This window comes from Leucopleurus acutus, assembly GCF_964270905.1.
Source record: "Leucopleurus acutus genome assembly, chromosome: 1".
Taxonomy (NCBI): domain Eukaryota; kingdom Metazoa; phylum Chordata; class Mammalia; order Artiodactyla; family Delphinidae; genus Leucopleurus; species Leucopleurus acutus.
The window spans coordinates 4,297,339-4,313,578 of NC_139142.1; the positions used below are offsets into that span (position 1 = coordinate 4,297,339).

General features: G+C 44.4%; 1 protein-coding gene across 1 annotated transcript in view; it reads right to left on the reverse strand.

The window, feature by feature from the left end:
• WDR25 (WD repeat domain 25) overlaps positions 1–16,240 on the reverse strand; it is a 155,876-nt gene that overhangs the window by 1,498 nt on the left and 138,138 nt on the right. Inside the window, exon 5 of the mRNA XM_082852987.1 lies at positions 2,085–2,255. Coding sequence (XP_082709113.1) covers positions 2,085–2,255 — 171 coding nt within the window. The remainder of the gene's footprint in view (positions 1–2,084; positions 2,256–16,240) is intronic.

Genomic DNA, 16,240 nt, shown 5'->3' on the forward strand with positions numbered 1-16,240 from the left:
CTCCTCGGCTCATGGCCTTTGGAGTAGACTGAAAAATGTCCCACCAAATACTTCCATGTCCTAATTCCTGGGACCTGTGAATGTCACCTTATATGTCAAAAAAAAAAAAAAAAAAAAAGGCGGTGGGAGCTTGCAGGTATAATTAACTTAAGGATCTTGAGATGAGATTATCGTGTATTACTGCCCTAAATGCAATCACATGCACCCTTATAAAAGGGAAGCAGAGGAGATCAGACACACAGAGGAGGCGATGTGAAGACGGAGCAGAGAGAGACCTGAAGATGCTGGCACGGAGACTGGAGTGATGCAGCCACAAGCCAGTATCACCAGAAGCTGGAAGAAGCAAGGGACAGGCGCTCCCCTGAGCCTCCAAGGGGAGCGGGCCCTGACGACATCTTGATTTCAGCCCCGTGATACTTTTTACAAATTTCTGGCCTCCGTCACTGAAAGAATACGTTTCTGTTGATTTAAGCCACCAGGTTTATGGTAATTTGTAATTTGTCACACAGCGATAGAAAACGCATCCACACGCCCATCTCCCCACCTCCACAGTGAGCCGTCGAGGGTCCCCGGCCCAGCCCAGGGTCCCGGGCAGCCAGAACACATAGTAAGTGAGAAGGTGACTGGCCAAGCGGGGAGGTAAACGCCTGCACAAGGGGTTCCAAACAGGAGGGAAAATCTCACTGTTTTAACAGGCTCGGTCACACAGAAACACCCCTAAAAGCTCCCTTCTCCATTGTACGTGTTCCATGTTCTAGGTGATGTCCTGAAGCCACAGCCTCTAAATGAGCCCAAATTCAGAGGGTGACGTCAGGAGCAGTTGGAACCATGGCTGCAGACTGATGTGCTGTCAGAGGCACATGGGAACCTGATAATGAGCTCCTGGTGTGATGCTGCCGGGCAGAGTGCCTGCTTGCCTGCACAGAAGGTGAGGAGGTGTGACCCTAGGAGGGCTGGTGGCTCAGGCACGCAGCACTTTCTCTACCTCACTTGCTTCCCTGGTCTCTGCAGGGCCGTCAGAGGCAGGATGCCCCAATGGCTAGACGTGACCCTCCGGGCCCTCCCAGGGCTTATTGTTCCCGGTGGGTTGCACTAGAACCCTGAAGTGAAGGTCTAGAGGCAGGTTGGCTCGGGGTCACTTAGAATCCTCTAAGAACAAGGGAAAAAGCAGGGAGAGGAAGATGGTGTATATATACACGTGACATGTATTTTTAAATTCAGGGTGGCAGCACCAAAGAGATTAGCCATAGCTAATTTGAAACCTTAAAAGATGATGGTGGGTGGTGATAGTGATGTCGGTGATGGCGGTGATGCGTGGTGATGGTGTTGGAGATGGTGATGGTGTTGGAGATGGTGATGGTACTAAAGGTGACGGTGATGACAGTAGTGACGGTGATGACAGTGGTGATGGTAATAGAGGTGGGGTGGTGACAGGCGGTGCATTTTATGGAGAACTCCCTGCGCCTGGCACTGTGCTGGATTCTTTATAAGTACTTATGTCTTTTAATTCTCAAAGCCACTCTATGAGGCAAGAAACATTCTCACCCTCAGTTTATGAAGAGAAAAATGAGAATCAAAGAGGGTAAATGATGGGCCCAGGCCCTCTGCCTATAAGTGGTGAATGCAGGATCTTAATGCAGGTGGTCTACCTTCGGGGTCCCTGCTTGAACCCTTGAGTCACAGCCCCTGCCAAAACCACTGAGCCAGGGCAAGGTGGAACCCTGCAGGCTGGCTGGGGTGGCGGAGGGAGGGTAGGGGTGTCTCGGGGGTGCATCCGCGTTCCCGTGGATCTGGACCAGGCCGCCCCTCCACACGCTTACCCCGGAGCCAGGCTGTGCTGGACAGAGGATGAGTGAGAGGACCGTTAGGGAGTCACCCCGATCTGGGAGCCAGTGGAAGGTTCTCTGGGCAGGCCTGGCCCTGCATTTTGCCCTCCCCGACCCTACAGATTTCAGGCAGCCCATCTGTCTCCAAAGGTCCTGTCTGCTGAACCATCTCCGCAGAAGTGACCTGGGGCCCCGGACAGCCTGGGACTACACGGATGCACCCTGAAACTGGAAGCAATGCCAAACAGGGTTTCTCACGTGGAAAATCTGGTTGGAGATTTTGGCGGAGCTCCGGAAATCCCAGGCAATAATGGTGCGGTCGGCAGAGTCCCGGCTCGAGGCATCTGTGCTGCTCAGAAACTCGGAGCCTTCCCGGAGGAAGAGGATGTCCAGGGTCTGCTGGATGGTGGCCTTGTAGCTTCTCACCACCTGCAAGAGTGGGCACCCGTCATGCCGGTGGGCCCCAGGGGTACAGGGCGGGTGCCACAGACAGGGACAAGGAGGGCCGCTGAGTGCCCCGAGGGCTGGAGAGTTTGGAGAGGCTGGTGCTGGAAAATGCGCCCCCAGGCTGAGGAGCCCAAGCGTGGAGGTGGGGCTGCTGCGGGGTGACCTCAGGCCCTGCCCCGTGATACCTCCACAGTGGGCAGTCCTCCGCGTCCCCTCCCCACACCCACTGGCGCATGGGTGCAGGGAGGCATGAAGATCTCCCCAGTCAGACTGGTCCCCTGGAGAGCAGCGGGGGTCCAGCGAAGGAGAGCTTAGGGAAGGGCCCACGCCTAGCCCAGGGCACCTGAAGGCACCAGTGATGCCCATCGATACCAGGGCCATACTCTGTGCGAGGGTCTGGCTTCTGAAGAGGTCACGTAATTCACAGCTTTCAAAGCCCCAGCCTAACGTCCCTGGAGTGATAAGTGCATCGTGGGAGCCAGTGTTCTCCAGCCCACGGAGCCAGAACCGCAGCATGTAAGTTAGCTTTAAAGACACTCTTTCTTTCTTACGTCATCACCAACACTCCACAGCCTCCTGTGTCTAAACTAACACAATCAAGCGGCCAGCTGCTGTTCCGCTTCCTTCAGGGCATTTTCTCACCTGAACCTTCCAGCCTACAGCAACTGGGCTGGGCAGGGGCAGGGTGGAGGTCCCATCGCCCGGACTAACACGTACCTCCATGCAGTAAACTCCTGGGCAACACGACTTTAAATTGCAATAGTGAGCAACAGGCCGCGGGCACAGGGTCTGGCGGCCTGTTTACCAGCTCCCAGGGCGCCACCATGTGGCCACAGCATAAACACAGCTCTCCGGCACCTTGGCAGCCGGTCGTGAAACGAGCTGTCTTCACACTTACTTAAAAACTGGAGTTTAGGGATTCCCTGGTGGCGCAGTGGTTAAGAATCTGCCTGAGAAGACAGGGTACATGGGTTTGAGCCCTAGTCCCTGAAGATCCCACATGCCGCAGGGCAACTCAGCCCATACGCCACAGCTACTGAAGCCTGCGGCACCTAGAGCCCATGCTCTGCAGCAAGAGAAGCCACCGCAGTGAGAAGCCCGCGCACACCAAGGAAGAGTAGCCCCCGCTCACCACAACTAGAGAAAGCCCACGCGCAGCAACGAAGACCCAAAGCAGCCAAAGATAAATAAATAAACATAATTTTAAATAGTAAATATCTAAAAAAATAAATAAAATAAAAACTGGAGTTTACAAACTTTCAAAATGTTTCAGACATAGATCTTCTATCATCCTCTTTCAAATATATATAAGTCAAATTCACATTAAATGCAGCACTCCATAAATCCAATTTAGACAGAGGGGTATTTTGAGACCCATTCTCCAGATGAGGAACACTGAGGCTCAGAGAGATGCAGGGATTTTCTCCAGGGCGCAGGGCCAGGGTGTGGTGCTTCTCTGGGGCCCACATCCCCGTCTCCTGCTGGCCAAGTCCTGCCTCAGTAAACGCTGGGGCAAATTCCTGGTGGCGGGTGGGGAACAAACGATTACCTTCTCTGAGCCTTTTCAGAAGCAGCCCTCAGCTAGGGCGAGGTCAGGGTGGGCCCCCTGGAGCCTGAGGAGTAGTCCAGGGGTAGAAAAGTGAGGGCAGTCCTGCAGGCCTCTGAACACTGGCCAGCCTGTGTAGCTGCGCCCCAGGCAGCGTGGAACTGCCCACCTTCCTCCCTCCCTTCCTCTCCCACTCTGTGCACCAGGATCCCACATGCCCGCTTTGCCCTCCCAGGTAGCCATGAGTCTCCTGGAGTGTGGACTGGAAGGAAAGTTCCAGAGCCCCCGCCAGGAGGGGCATAGGAGCCGTGCTGCTGGCAGATGCTCTGGCCTGCCCAGCCTGGAGCTGGGGCAGCGGTCTAGGGCCTGGGAGGGGACGTGGACCACCAGAGTCCCCAACACGTGCTCTGAGAAGTGCACAACATCCCGACTCAAAGAACAGCGCCGTCCCAGGGCAGGGTTTGGAATCTGCTCTGGTGGGAAGAGAAGGGAGGGGAGGGAGCAAGGCCCGTCGTCATGGCTCCAGATCCATCCCCACCTCCCATCCCCAGCGCCACGGTCACCTCTGACTTAAACCACCCTCTCCACCAGCAGCCCCAGGCCTCCATCTGCCAAGGCCACGTGGGGCCTGAAGGCCTTCCTGCCGCCTTTCCCGACGCCCTCCCCATCACCACAGTCCAGGCGAGGAGCAGGGAATCAAGGGAGAGGGATAAGTCCGGCCCAACTCACGTCCCTAGATGTGGCCTGTGCACTGAGGCGCGTCTCCTCCCGGGCGGCGGGGACACAGCCCCAAGAGACCATAGGGAGTGGCTGCCGATGGGCAGGACCGTGACATCCGTGGGCACCTGAGCCCCTCTCCAGCGGCGGCACCTGGATCCCCACACGCACTCGGAAAACACACTGACCCAGGAAAGCCTGGAGGAAGAGGAGGGCCCGTTGAGTTCCAGCCACAGGCCGGGGGTTTCACAGAAATCATCTCCTGATGGCAGCAGGGGGAGGCTGCTCCCAGAGGGCGGTGCGAAGGCCCAGAGGAGCAACGTGCCGGGGTCCTCGGCCTGTCCCCGGCAGAACCACCCACGTGCCCACCGACACCCACCTGCCTTTTCCAGGAGAACGAAAACCCTCGTTCTGTACACTTCCTGAGAATGGATGGAAATGGCCCAATTCATTAGGGCGTTGTAAAATCGAATGGCCGGGAAACAAGCCGTGTTACGGGCGATCCCTGCCAACAGTGCTGCTGTAAGTGGAAGGCTGACCTTTGAAGTGATTGCCGCTGAACATGATTTACTTGCCTTCACAACTGCTGCTGCCCCGGGAAAGAGCAGAGGAGCCATTTGTGTGTCTAGCTGCTGGGTTTTATGGCAACCTTAATTACACCGACAGCTGGTGCGTCCCATCCCAGGGGCGTGGGACAGCGCTACAGGGCCTAGCTAGCTGGAGCCGGAGGGAACCTCACTCAGACCCTTCTGGCAACCAGGGCCTCTGTCGGCAGACAGTTGCAGACACTTGGCCAAAAGTCTACAGCTTTGGGAAAAATGGAAGACGTGATCAAGACACATTCAGGTGTGATGAAAATCACCTAATATCCTTAAAATCTTGTCTGCTTGGCCCACCAAACAGACTTCCGAAGGCTCACCTTTCCCTTCCCCGGGCCGTGCCACTTCCGAGGTGCGCGGGGTTGGGGGGCAGGCTCCGGTCCTGGCCTGCTGCTGACTCACTGTGTGCCTGGGGCATCCCTGCCCGCTCCGCGGCTGGTTTTGAGTCATCACCACCAGGGGCCTGGACTGGACAGCAAGCCAGCCTCTCGCGTCTATGCGCTGCTGGACCCCAGAAAGAGGGAGGCTGGGGGCCCAGCTCCCCCATCCCCTCCACCCCGGCCAGTCCTCTGCACCCAAGCCTGGAGGGAAAGTGAGGGAGACACTGCTCTGGGCCCCCCAGGATGGCCGAGGCCACCTGCCCGCCCTACAGGACTGTGAGTTCCTGGGGACAGACGCCTGTCACATTTCTGGGACACCCTTGGCCAGGACTGGGTCTGCACACTGCAGGCATCAGTAAGTTGTGCTGAATTAAGGGCTGGATAAGTGAATGAGCAGATAACCAAATGGACGGACGAACGAAAGGACAACTTGAAAGGCCTCTGGCTGCCAGTAACAGGCGGGCCCTTGGGGCTGAGGCAATGAATGTGGACCTGCTGCCACTGGCTCCAGCAGGCGCCCTGGGAGATGATGTTCATTCACGGGGCCCTCCATGGCCCTCGGCGTGGAGACAAGGACACCTCATTCGCCAAGGACCTCCAAGACCGTGGACGGGGGAGGGGAGGGAAGGGCTCAGTGCATGCATGCCACCACCAGACGTCCGGAGGCAGGAGGGCCAAGTTCTCAGGCAGACACCCGGGTATCTGAGCCTGATGGCCTATCACTGGCTGCGCGCCGCTGGGCAGGCAGCTCACCTCTCAGCGCTTCAGTCTCCACACCTATAAGGTGGGGCTAATAGCAGGACCTAGAGCTTGGGCGTGAAGGACGGTGACAGGCCTGGCCAAGAGGCCAACACACAGCAGATGCTCATAAACCTCTTCCCAGGCCGGCCAGAGCTAGTCCCTGGGTTGGGGATGGGGGTCCTTGGGCAAGTCCCTTCTCCCCAGATTTCAATTCCTTCCCCTTGAATATATTGGTCTCTTCAAATTCTAAGATGCGAGGAGTCTCTGCGCAATGGCAAACTGGAGAGGTGAGTAAAGAGCCCCTTTCTACGGTTTAAAATCACACAAGTAAAAGTAGCCAATCACACGGGATAGTGTACACCGAAAGTGCTCTGTGGGGCTTCCCTGGTGGCGCGGTGGTTGAGAGTCTGCCTGCCAATGCAGGGGACGCGGGTTCATGCCCCGGTCTGGGAAGATCCCACATGCCGCGGAGCGGCTGGGCCCGTGAGCCATGGCCGCTGAGCCTGCGCGTCCGGAGCCTGTGCTCCGCAACGGGAGAGGCCACAACAGCGAGAGGCCCGCGTACCACCAAAAAAAAAAAAAAAAAAAGTGTTCTGTGGATAATTTTTTCTAAAAAACCAGAAATTTATATTAAAACAAAAGAAACTATACAAGTATGAAAAGAGAGTATGACTGAATTTTTCTACAATCTGAGAGTAGGGGAAACTTTCCTGGTCATCACTCCAAGGCCAGAGCAATAAAAGAAAAGATGCGTAAATCTGGCTACATGAAAATAATAGTAGTAGTAATAATAATAATAAACATTATTGCACAGCATAAAAAACAGGTAAATAATTAAGAAAAATAAAAAAGACAAATGGGAGAGATATTTGCAACTTATATTAGAGGCAAAGGTCACTGTCCCTAGTACACAGACAGGGTCTAAAAATCGATGAAAAAGACCAAGAGCTCTACAGAAAAATGGGCAAGAGAAGTGAACAGAGAGTTCATATGCGAGGGAATGTAACTGGTCCTTCAATCTTGCTCATAAGAAATGAAATTTTAAATTACATGGAGATATAATTTCTTACTTGTCAGATTAGAAAAGCCAGAAGTTTGACAACACACTCCATTAGGTGGCTGTTGGGCATTACTTACTTTGCACACTGCTGACAGAAATGCAAAATGGTACGGTCCCTATGGAGAGAATTCGGGTGACACCAAGCAAAGCAGCAGGTGCCTTGTTACTCGGCAATATACATAACTCAGCAAACCAACTCGTAGGAACTGACCCCGAAGTTACAGCAGCAAACACCAGAAACACAAGCACAAGGCCGCTGAAAGCAGCACTACCTGTAAAATTAAAAAGCAGAAATAACCCAAATGTACAAGAAGGGACCAGTTACACAGACATCAGTCCAGACACACTCTGGAATACCATGTGTGCTGCTGTAAAAAAGAGTGAGGGCCATCTCCCCGCCTGCTGCGGGCTGGCTTCCAGGAGGTACTGCTCAGCACAAAAGCAAGGTGGAGGGCAAAAGGGCGCACGGCAAACACGAGAGGTTTGTGTCTGCTTCCATAAAAACAGTAGAAAGATAAACCAGAAACTAAATAAATAAATCAGTCAGACTGCCTCTAGAGGGGAGAGGACAGAATGGGGGAGACAGGGCTGGAGGCAGAAAGTAGAGGCTTTCTGTAGAGGGGCAGACAGTAAATATTTTAGGATTTGGAAGCTACATTTAGTCACTGTTGCATTCTCTTCTGTGTGTGTGTGTGTGTGTGTGTGTGTGTGTGTGTGTGTGTGTGTGTTACAGCCATTTAAAAATGTAAAAATCATTCTTAACTCAAGGACCATACAAAAACAGGCCGTAGGCCAGACTGGGCCCATGGGCTGTAGTTTTCCAATTCCTTCTCCAGAACCATGTACGTATTTTATAAAATTATACAACAAAATTAACTTAAGAAGCAGGCTCTAAAATGTGAAAGCAAAATTAAGCAAATGAAACTAAACATGTATTGAGTTGGTAGCTTAATCACACAAATGGGGTTTATTTTAAGAGACATTAAAGCATAGTAGTTTAAGGCAGATCCTCAGCTGAATATACATTATGAACAGAAAACCAGTAATCTGATGGTAAACCCTAATTGGATATACCTTATGGACAAAAAGAACTGTGAGAAATCTTCAATTGTTTTCAGTCATTACATTGCTAGTGTCCACATACCCCCAAAAAATTGTGGTAAGGAAGACAGAAATAAAATTTTTCAGTTTAAAAGAGATCAAAAACATATAAAAACAAAGAAGCTAAAGAAAAATTCTGTAATGCTAAATTTAAATGGGACAAGTCAGCATAAACAATGATATATATTTTTTCTTAACAAGAAAAACATTTCTTAGCTCTGTCCACAGAAGAAGTCTAGAAACAATGACCAACCACAACACTCAGATTCTGGTCTCTAAACCCACAAGGGACACAGACGACAGAGCAAGGCATTACAATGGTCATCACAGCTATACATAACATATGTTTAAGAAGGTAGAAGGAAGACTGAGCAAGGTTAGTAGAGACATGGAGGATGTATGAGCCCCTCACTGAATTTCTAAAGATGAAATGCACAATGTTTGAGGAAAAGCTATATTAGATGGGATTAACATCAGATGAGACATTGCAAAAGAGAACATTACTGAAACTAGAGGACATAGCAATGGAAAATTTCAAAACATACTGGAGAGAAAAAAGACTGAATTTTTTAAATGAACAAAATCTAGTTTTAAACCAAAATGGAGCAAACCCACTATGGTCTCTCACTCTCTTTCATAAGTTACAACTAAAAACTCTGGATGAAATTCAAGAAGCAACTACCCGAAGATTTTGAAAAGTAAATAACAGCTGATAGGTTGAAGAGGGAAGTCAAAATTTGAAGAAAGACCCATATGACAGGTAAGGTTCTAGTTTTTTGTTTTAGTTTTTACTTTGGGGGTTTGGGGGAGTTTTTTTGTCTTTTAACTCCTGTTGTTGACCCACAGACAGACTGAATCAAGGAATTACATAGTAGACATGGACAGCAAAGCTTCTGAAATAAATCCATCATCCTGGCCAGAGGAACAAGAAAATGGGTCCTTGCAAGCCAGAGAGTATCGGGTGAAACTTTTAAAACATCTCCTTGCTCTCCTAGCCCTGCCCTGATGCCAATCCCAACAGCTCTGGCAGTGCAGCACAAATACCTAAAAACCAGAAGGGAAAAAATCCTGAAGAGAAGAACTGGGAAAAGGGACGGAAATTCATGTTATTTTTTCCTCTATCTTCTCTGGCCCATTTGCTTTGAAAGGGATCCCGGTTATGGACACTGTGTGACAAGGGAGAAGGCTAACATTCTGAAAGAACTCCGTTGCTCTGGGCAGAAGAACCAGGAAAGGAGGCCCAGGGAGCCAGGCAGTGTGGGTGAAATTCCAAAGAGGAGATAGCTGAGAAGGGAATCCTCTACTTCTGTATATGAACTGACACACATCCCAGGACAATCCCTAAGCTACATGTGCACGGAACATGGCCAAAGGGGCACAGCTAAAGCTTTGAGAAGTGGAGTACCATATAACTGCTGCCTCAGTCCGAAACTAACCCTTTAGTGGCTCCGCATAACAAAGGTTTTTAATACAGAACTGAAAATGGAGCCACTGACCACAGGAGATAAGGAACTTGCAATACGAATCTAGCAGGTTTGGTTGCCTGTTAAGACAAACAAATCACTACTCTCTACAGGATTTTAATAGGACCCAGGATCTTACAACATAATGTTCAAGATATTCAGGATATATTCTGAAATTACTTGACACACAAAACCCAGGAAAATGTAAACAGTACCCTTGAGAAAAGAGAAACCATAGATGTCAACCCTGAAGTGACCCAGATGTTTGACCCATATTATCAGACACATTTAAACAGCTATTAAATAATAATCATCAATGAGATAAACACCCTTGAAATAAATGGAGAGATGATTTCAACAGAGAAACAGAAATTATATATATACTTTTAAGTAGAAATTTTAGAACGAAAAAAAATTTTTTAATCATGGGATAAGCACAATAACAAAATGGAAGTGACAAAAGAAAGACTTAGTGAACTTGAAAAAGGATCAATAGAAATAATTCAGTCTAAAGAAAAAATAAGCAAAGACTTAGGAACCTGTGAGATAATATCAGAAGCTTAAATATTTTTGTCAATGGAGTTCCTGAAGGAGAGGGAAAAGAGAGCAGCAGTGCAGAAAAGAAATACTGACTGAACATGCCCAAATTTGGTGAAAGGCATAAATTTAGAGTCAAAGGCATAAATTTAGAGTCATAAATTGCTTGTCAGCAAGCCACAAAGAGGGTAAAAATCAAAGAAATCCAAGCCCTGACACATCACAATCCAACTGCTGAAAACCTCAAAAGAAAAAAATCTTGAAAGCACCTGGGGAAAAAATGAACCATTATATGAACGACAATTTAAATGCTGTGGATTTCTCATCAGAAACTATGGAGGTTAAAAGGCAGTGGGACATACTGAAAATGGTGAAAGAAAGGAGTGTCAACCCAGAATTTTATAGACAGTAAAAATATCCTTCAGGAATGAAGGTGAAATAAAGACCATGACAGATGAAGAAAAACTAAGAGAATTTGTCATCAGGAGACCTGCTCTATTTAAAACAAGCGCTAAAGGAAGTTCTTCAAGTTGAAGAGAAATAATAGCAGAGGAAAACTTGGAACTTCGGGAATGAAGGAAGAACAACAGAAATGGCATACGATTGGGCAAATATAAAAGGTCATTTTTCTCCAGTTAACTTCTTTAAAATATGCATGACTGTTGAAAACAAAAATTCTAAGTCCTTAAGGCAGAAAGAAAACTATACCAGACTTGAATCTACACAAGAGGATGAAAAGCAGCAAAAAATGGTAAATATGAAGGGAAATAAAAAATGCTTTTCTATTATTAAAATATTTTTAAGATAACTTGCTGTTTCTAGCAAAAATAATAACAATGTATTGTAGGGGATTGTAATATACGTACAAGTAAAATTTATGCCAAAAATAGCACAAAGACCCTGAGGGGTGAAATTGAAAATCTGTATATTGTTCTAAGGTCCTCATACAATACAAAAAGAGTTAAGACTTGAAGGTAGACTGATGAGATAAAAATATATATTATAAACTCTAAAGCAACCACTAAAAATAAACCACAACACAAATCCACAGATAATAAAGCAACAAAGGAGATAAGAAAGAAATCACAAAATAAAAGCTAAATTAATCTATAAGGAAACCATAAAAACAAAAAAAGGAGAAAAAGGAATAGATGGAACAAACAAAAAACAATAGCAAGATGCTAGATTTAAACCCAGCCATATCAAAAATTACATTAAATTAAAATAGGGTAAATACACAAGTCAAAGGAAAAGATTGTTATATAGAATTAAAATGAAAGAGCAATACCCAACTAAATGCTGTCTATAAGAAACATGTTTTAAAAATAAAGACACAAATAGGTTAAAGTAAAAAGATGAAAAAGATATACCATGCTAACAGTAATTAAAATAAACTAAGAATGCCTGTTAGTAACAGACAAAGTAGATTTCACAGTAAAAAATATTTTCAGGGATGAAAAGGGTCCTTCACAATGATAAAAGAATCAATTCATCAGGATAACACAACAATCCTAAATGTTTATGCACCTGATAACAGGGCTTCAAAATAAGTGACGGGAAACTAACAGAACTTAAAAAGTAAATTAGACAAATTTACGCTTATAGTCACAAATTTCAACTAGGTGCTCATAACTAACAGAACAAATAGAAATATCAGAAAGGATACAGAATACTTGAATAACACTATTAACCAACTTGAGATAATTGACATTTATAGAACATTGCACACAACACAGTAGAATATACATTATTTCCAAATGCACACAGAGCATTTACCAAAATAGACCATGTTATAGGACATCAAACAAAATTTCAATAAATTTAAAAGGATTCAAACATACAATGTATGTTTTGTGACCACAATGGAGTTAAATTAGAAATCACTAACAGGTATGTAGAAATTTCCCAAGTATTTGTAATCTAAACACTCTTAAATAATCCATGAATCAAAAAGAAATACAAAACGTAATTAGAAAGTATTTTTAACTGAATGAAAATGAAAAACAATATATCAACAGTTGTGTAATGCAGCTGCAAAACCTAGAGGAAAATTAAAAGTGCTGAACATCTATAATAGAAAAGAATAAAAATCCCAAAATAATGACCTCAACTTCCACTTTATGATGGAAAAAAATGATAAACCTAAGTTTTAAGCAGAAAAAAAAATGTTTAAAAGCAAAATTGATCACTTTTTTAAATAAAAGAAATAGAGAAAAATCAGGGCATCCCTGGTGACCCAGTGGTTAAGAATATGCCTGCTAATGCAGAGGACATGGGTTCGATTCCTGGTCCGGGAAGATCCCACATGCCGCAGAGCAACAAAGCCCATGCGCCACAACTACTGAGCCTGTGCTCTAGAGCCCGTGAGCCACAACTCCTGAAGTCCGGGCTCCTAGAGCCCATGCTCCGCAACAAGAGAAGCCACCCAATGACAAGCCCACAAACCACAATGAAGAGTAGCCCCCTCTCCCCTCAACTAGAGAAAGCCCACGTGCAGCAACAAAGACCCAACACAGCCAAAAATAAATAAATAAATTTATTAAAAACAAGAAATAGAGAAAAATCAATGATACAAAAATGTATACATAAAAAAGATCAACAAAATTGATAAATCTCTATCCAGACTGATCAGAGGAAAAAGAGAAAAGACTCAAATTACCAATATCAGGAATGAGAGAAATGAGGTGACATCACTACAGATTATACAGATATTTTTTAAATAATTAAAATAGTATGAAAAACTTTATGTCAAAGAGTTAACTTTGATGAAATGGATAAATTTCTTAAAGGATACAAACTACTAAAGGTCACTCAAAGAGAAACAGAAAATTGGAATAACCTTATATTTACTAAATAAATTTATTTGAGGTTTCAAATCTTCCCGCAAAGAAAATTTCAGGCCAAGCCAGTCTCATCACTAGTCAATTCTAGCAAATATTTATGGAATAAATAATATCAATTATACACGAACTCTTCCAGAAAACTGAAGAGAAAGGAAAACTTCCCAAATTACTTATGAGGCCAGAATTACTCTGATACCAAAACCAGACAAAGATATTATAAGAAAAATATAGATCAATACCCCTGATGAACATACATTAAAAATTCTTAACACATTTTACCTAATAGAACCCCATAAAGATATAAAGAAGATAATGTATCATAATAAAGTGAGATTTATCCCAGTAATACAATGTTGTTTTAATATTTGAAAATCTATCAGGAAATTCCACCATATTAACAAAATAAAAGAGAAAAACCACACTATCCCTTCAATAGATGTGAGAAAGGCATTTGACAAAATCCAACGTTTATTCATGATAAAAAATCTCAACAAACTAGGAATAAAAGGGGATGTCCTCAAACTGCTAGGGGCATCTACCGAAAAAAACTACAGTTAACATCATATGTAACTATGAAAAAGAATGAAATTTTTTTTTCTAAGATTGGAAAGGCAAGTATGTCCATTCTCACCACTTCTAAGTCAACATTGTTCTAGAGGTTTGAGCCAGTGCAATAAGGTAACAGGAGGAAGAAGGAAAGAAGAAATTACATCCAAATTAGAAAAGAAGAATTAAAGCTGCCTTTATTCACAGATGACATGATCATCTTTGCAGAAATGGAACCTACAAAGAAGCAACTAGAACTAATAAATGAGCTTACCACAGTTGCAGAATTCAAGGTAAATATACAAATATCCACTATATTTCTATATTCTAACAATGTATAACCAGAAATTGAAATTGAAAAATACTATTTACAATAGCATAAAAATATATAAATACTTAGGGATAAATCTAAACAAAAACAATGTGATGGAGTTGTACAATAAAAACTACCAAACATTGGTGAGAAAAAATAAAGGTTTAAATATATGGAGAAATACACTATGATTATGGATTGGAAGACTTGAAGTTAAGAATTCAGTGCTGACATTCACAGAAAGACAGACAAGATGAAAAGGCAGAGGGCTATGTACCAGATGAAGAAACAAGATAAAACCCCAGAAAAACAACTAAATGAAGTGGAGATAGGCAACCTTCCAGAAAAAGAATTCAGAATAATGATAGTGAAGATGATCCAGGACCTTGTCAAAAGAATGGAGGCAAAGATCGAGAAGATGCAAGAAATGTTTAACAAAGACCTAGAAGAATTAAAGAACAAACAAACAGAGATGAACAATACAATAACTGAAATGAAAAACTACACTAGAAAGGATCAATAGCAGAATAACTGAGGCAGAAGAACGGATAAGTGGCCTGGAAGACAGAATGGTGGAATTCACTGCTGCAGAACAGAATAAAGAAAAAAGAATGAAAAGAAATGAAGACAGCCTAAGAGACCTCTGGGACAACATTAAACACAACAACATTCGCATTGTAGGGGTAGCAGAAGGAGAAGAGACAGAGAAAGGACCAGAGAAAATATTTGAAGAGATTACAGTCGAAAACTTCCCTAACATGGGAAAGGAAATAGCCACCCAAGTCCAGGAAGTGCAGTGAGTCCCATACAGGATAAACCCAGGGAGAAACACGCCAAGACACATAGTAATCAAATTGGCAAAAATTAAAGACACAGAAAAATTATTGAAAGCAGCAAGGGAAAAACGACAAATAACATACAAGGGAACTCCCATAAGGTTAACAGCTGATTTCTCAGCAGAAACTCTACAAGCCAGAAGGGAGTGGCATGATATACTTCAAGTGATGAAAGGGAAGAACCTACAACCAAGATTACTCTACCGGGCAAGGATCTCATTCAGATTCGATGGAGAAATCAAAAGCTTTACAGACAAGCAAAAGCTAAGAGAATTCAGCACCACCAAACCAGCTCTACAACAAATGCTAAAGGAACTTCTCTAAGTGGGAAACACAAGAGAAGAAAAGGACCTACAAAAACAAACCCAAAACAATTAAGAAAATGGTCATAGGAACATACATATCGATAATTACCTTAAACATGAACGGATTAAATGCTCCAGCCAAAAGACACAGCCTTGCTGAATGGATACAAAAACAAGACGCATATATATGCTGTCTACAAGAGACCCACTTCAGACCTAGGGACACATACAGACTGAAAGTGAGGGGATGGAAAAAGATATTCCATGCCAATGGAAATCAAAAGAAAGCTGGAGTAGCAATACTCATATCAGATAAAATAGACTTTAAAATAAAGAATGTTACAAGAGACAAGGAAGGACACTACCTAATGATCAAGGGATCAATCCAAGAAGAAGATATAACAATTATGAATATATATGCACCCAACATAGGAGCACCTCAATACATAAGGCAACTGCTCACAGCTATAAAAGAGGAAATCGACAGTAACACAATATTAGTGGGGGACTTTAACACCTCACTTACACCAATGGACAGATCATCCAAAATGAAAATAAATAAGGAAACAGAAGCTTTAAATGACACAATAGATCAGATAGATTTAATTGATATTTATAGGACATTCCATCCAAAAACAGCAGATTACACTTTCTTCTCAAGTGCGCACGGAACATTCTCCAGGATAGATCACATCTTGGGTCACAAATCAAGCCACAGTGAATTTAAGAAAATTGAAATCATATCAAGCATCTTTTCTGACCATAACACTATGAGATTAGAAATGAATCACAGGGAAAAAAACCTAAAAAACACAAACACATGGAGGCTAAATAATACGTTACTAAATAACCAAGAGATCACTGAAGAAATCAAAGAGGAAATAAAAAAATACCTAGAGACAAATGACAATGAAAATGTGACGATCCAAAAACTATGGGATGCAGCAAAATCAGTTCTAAGAGGGAAGTTTATAGCTATA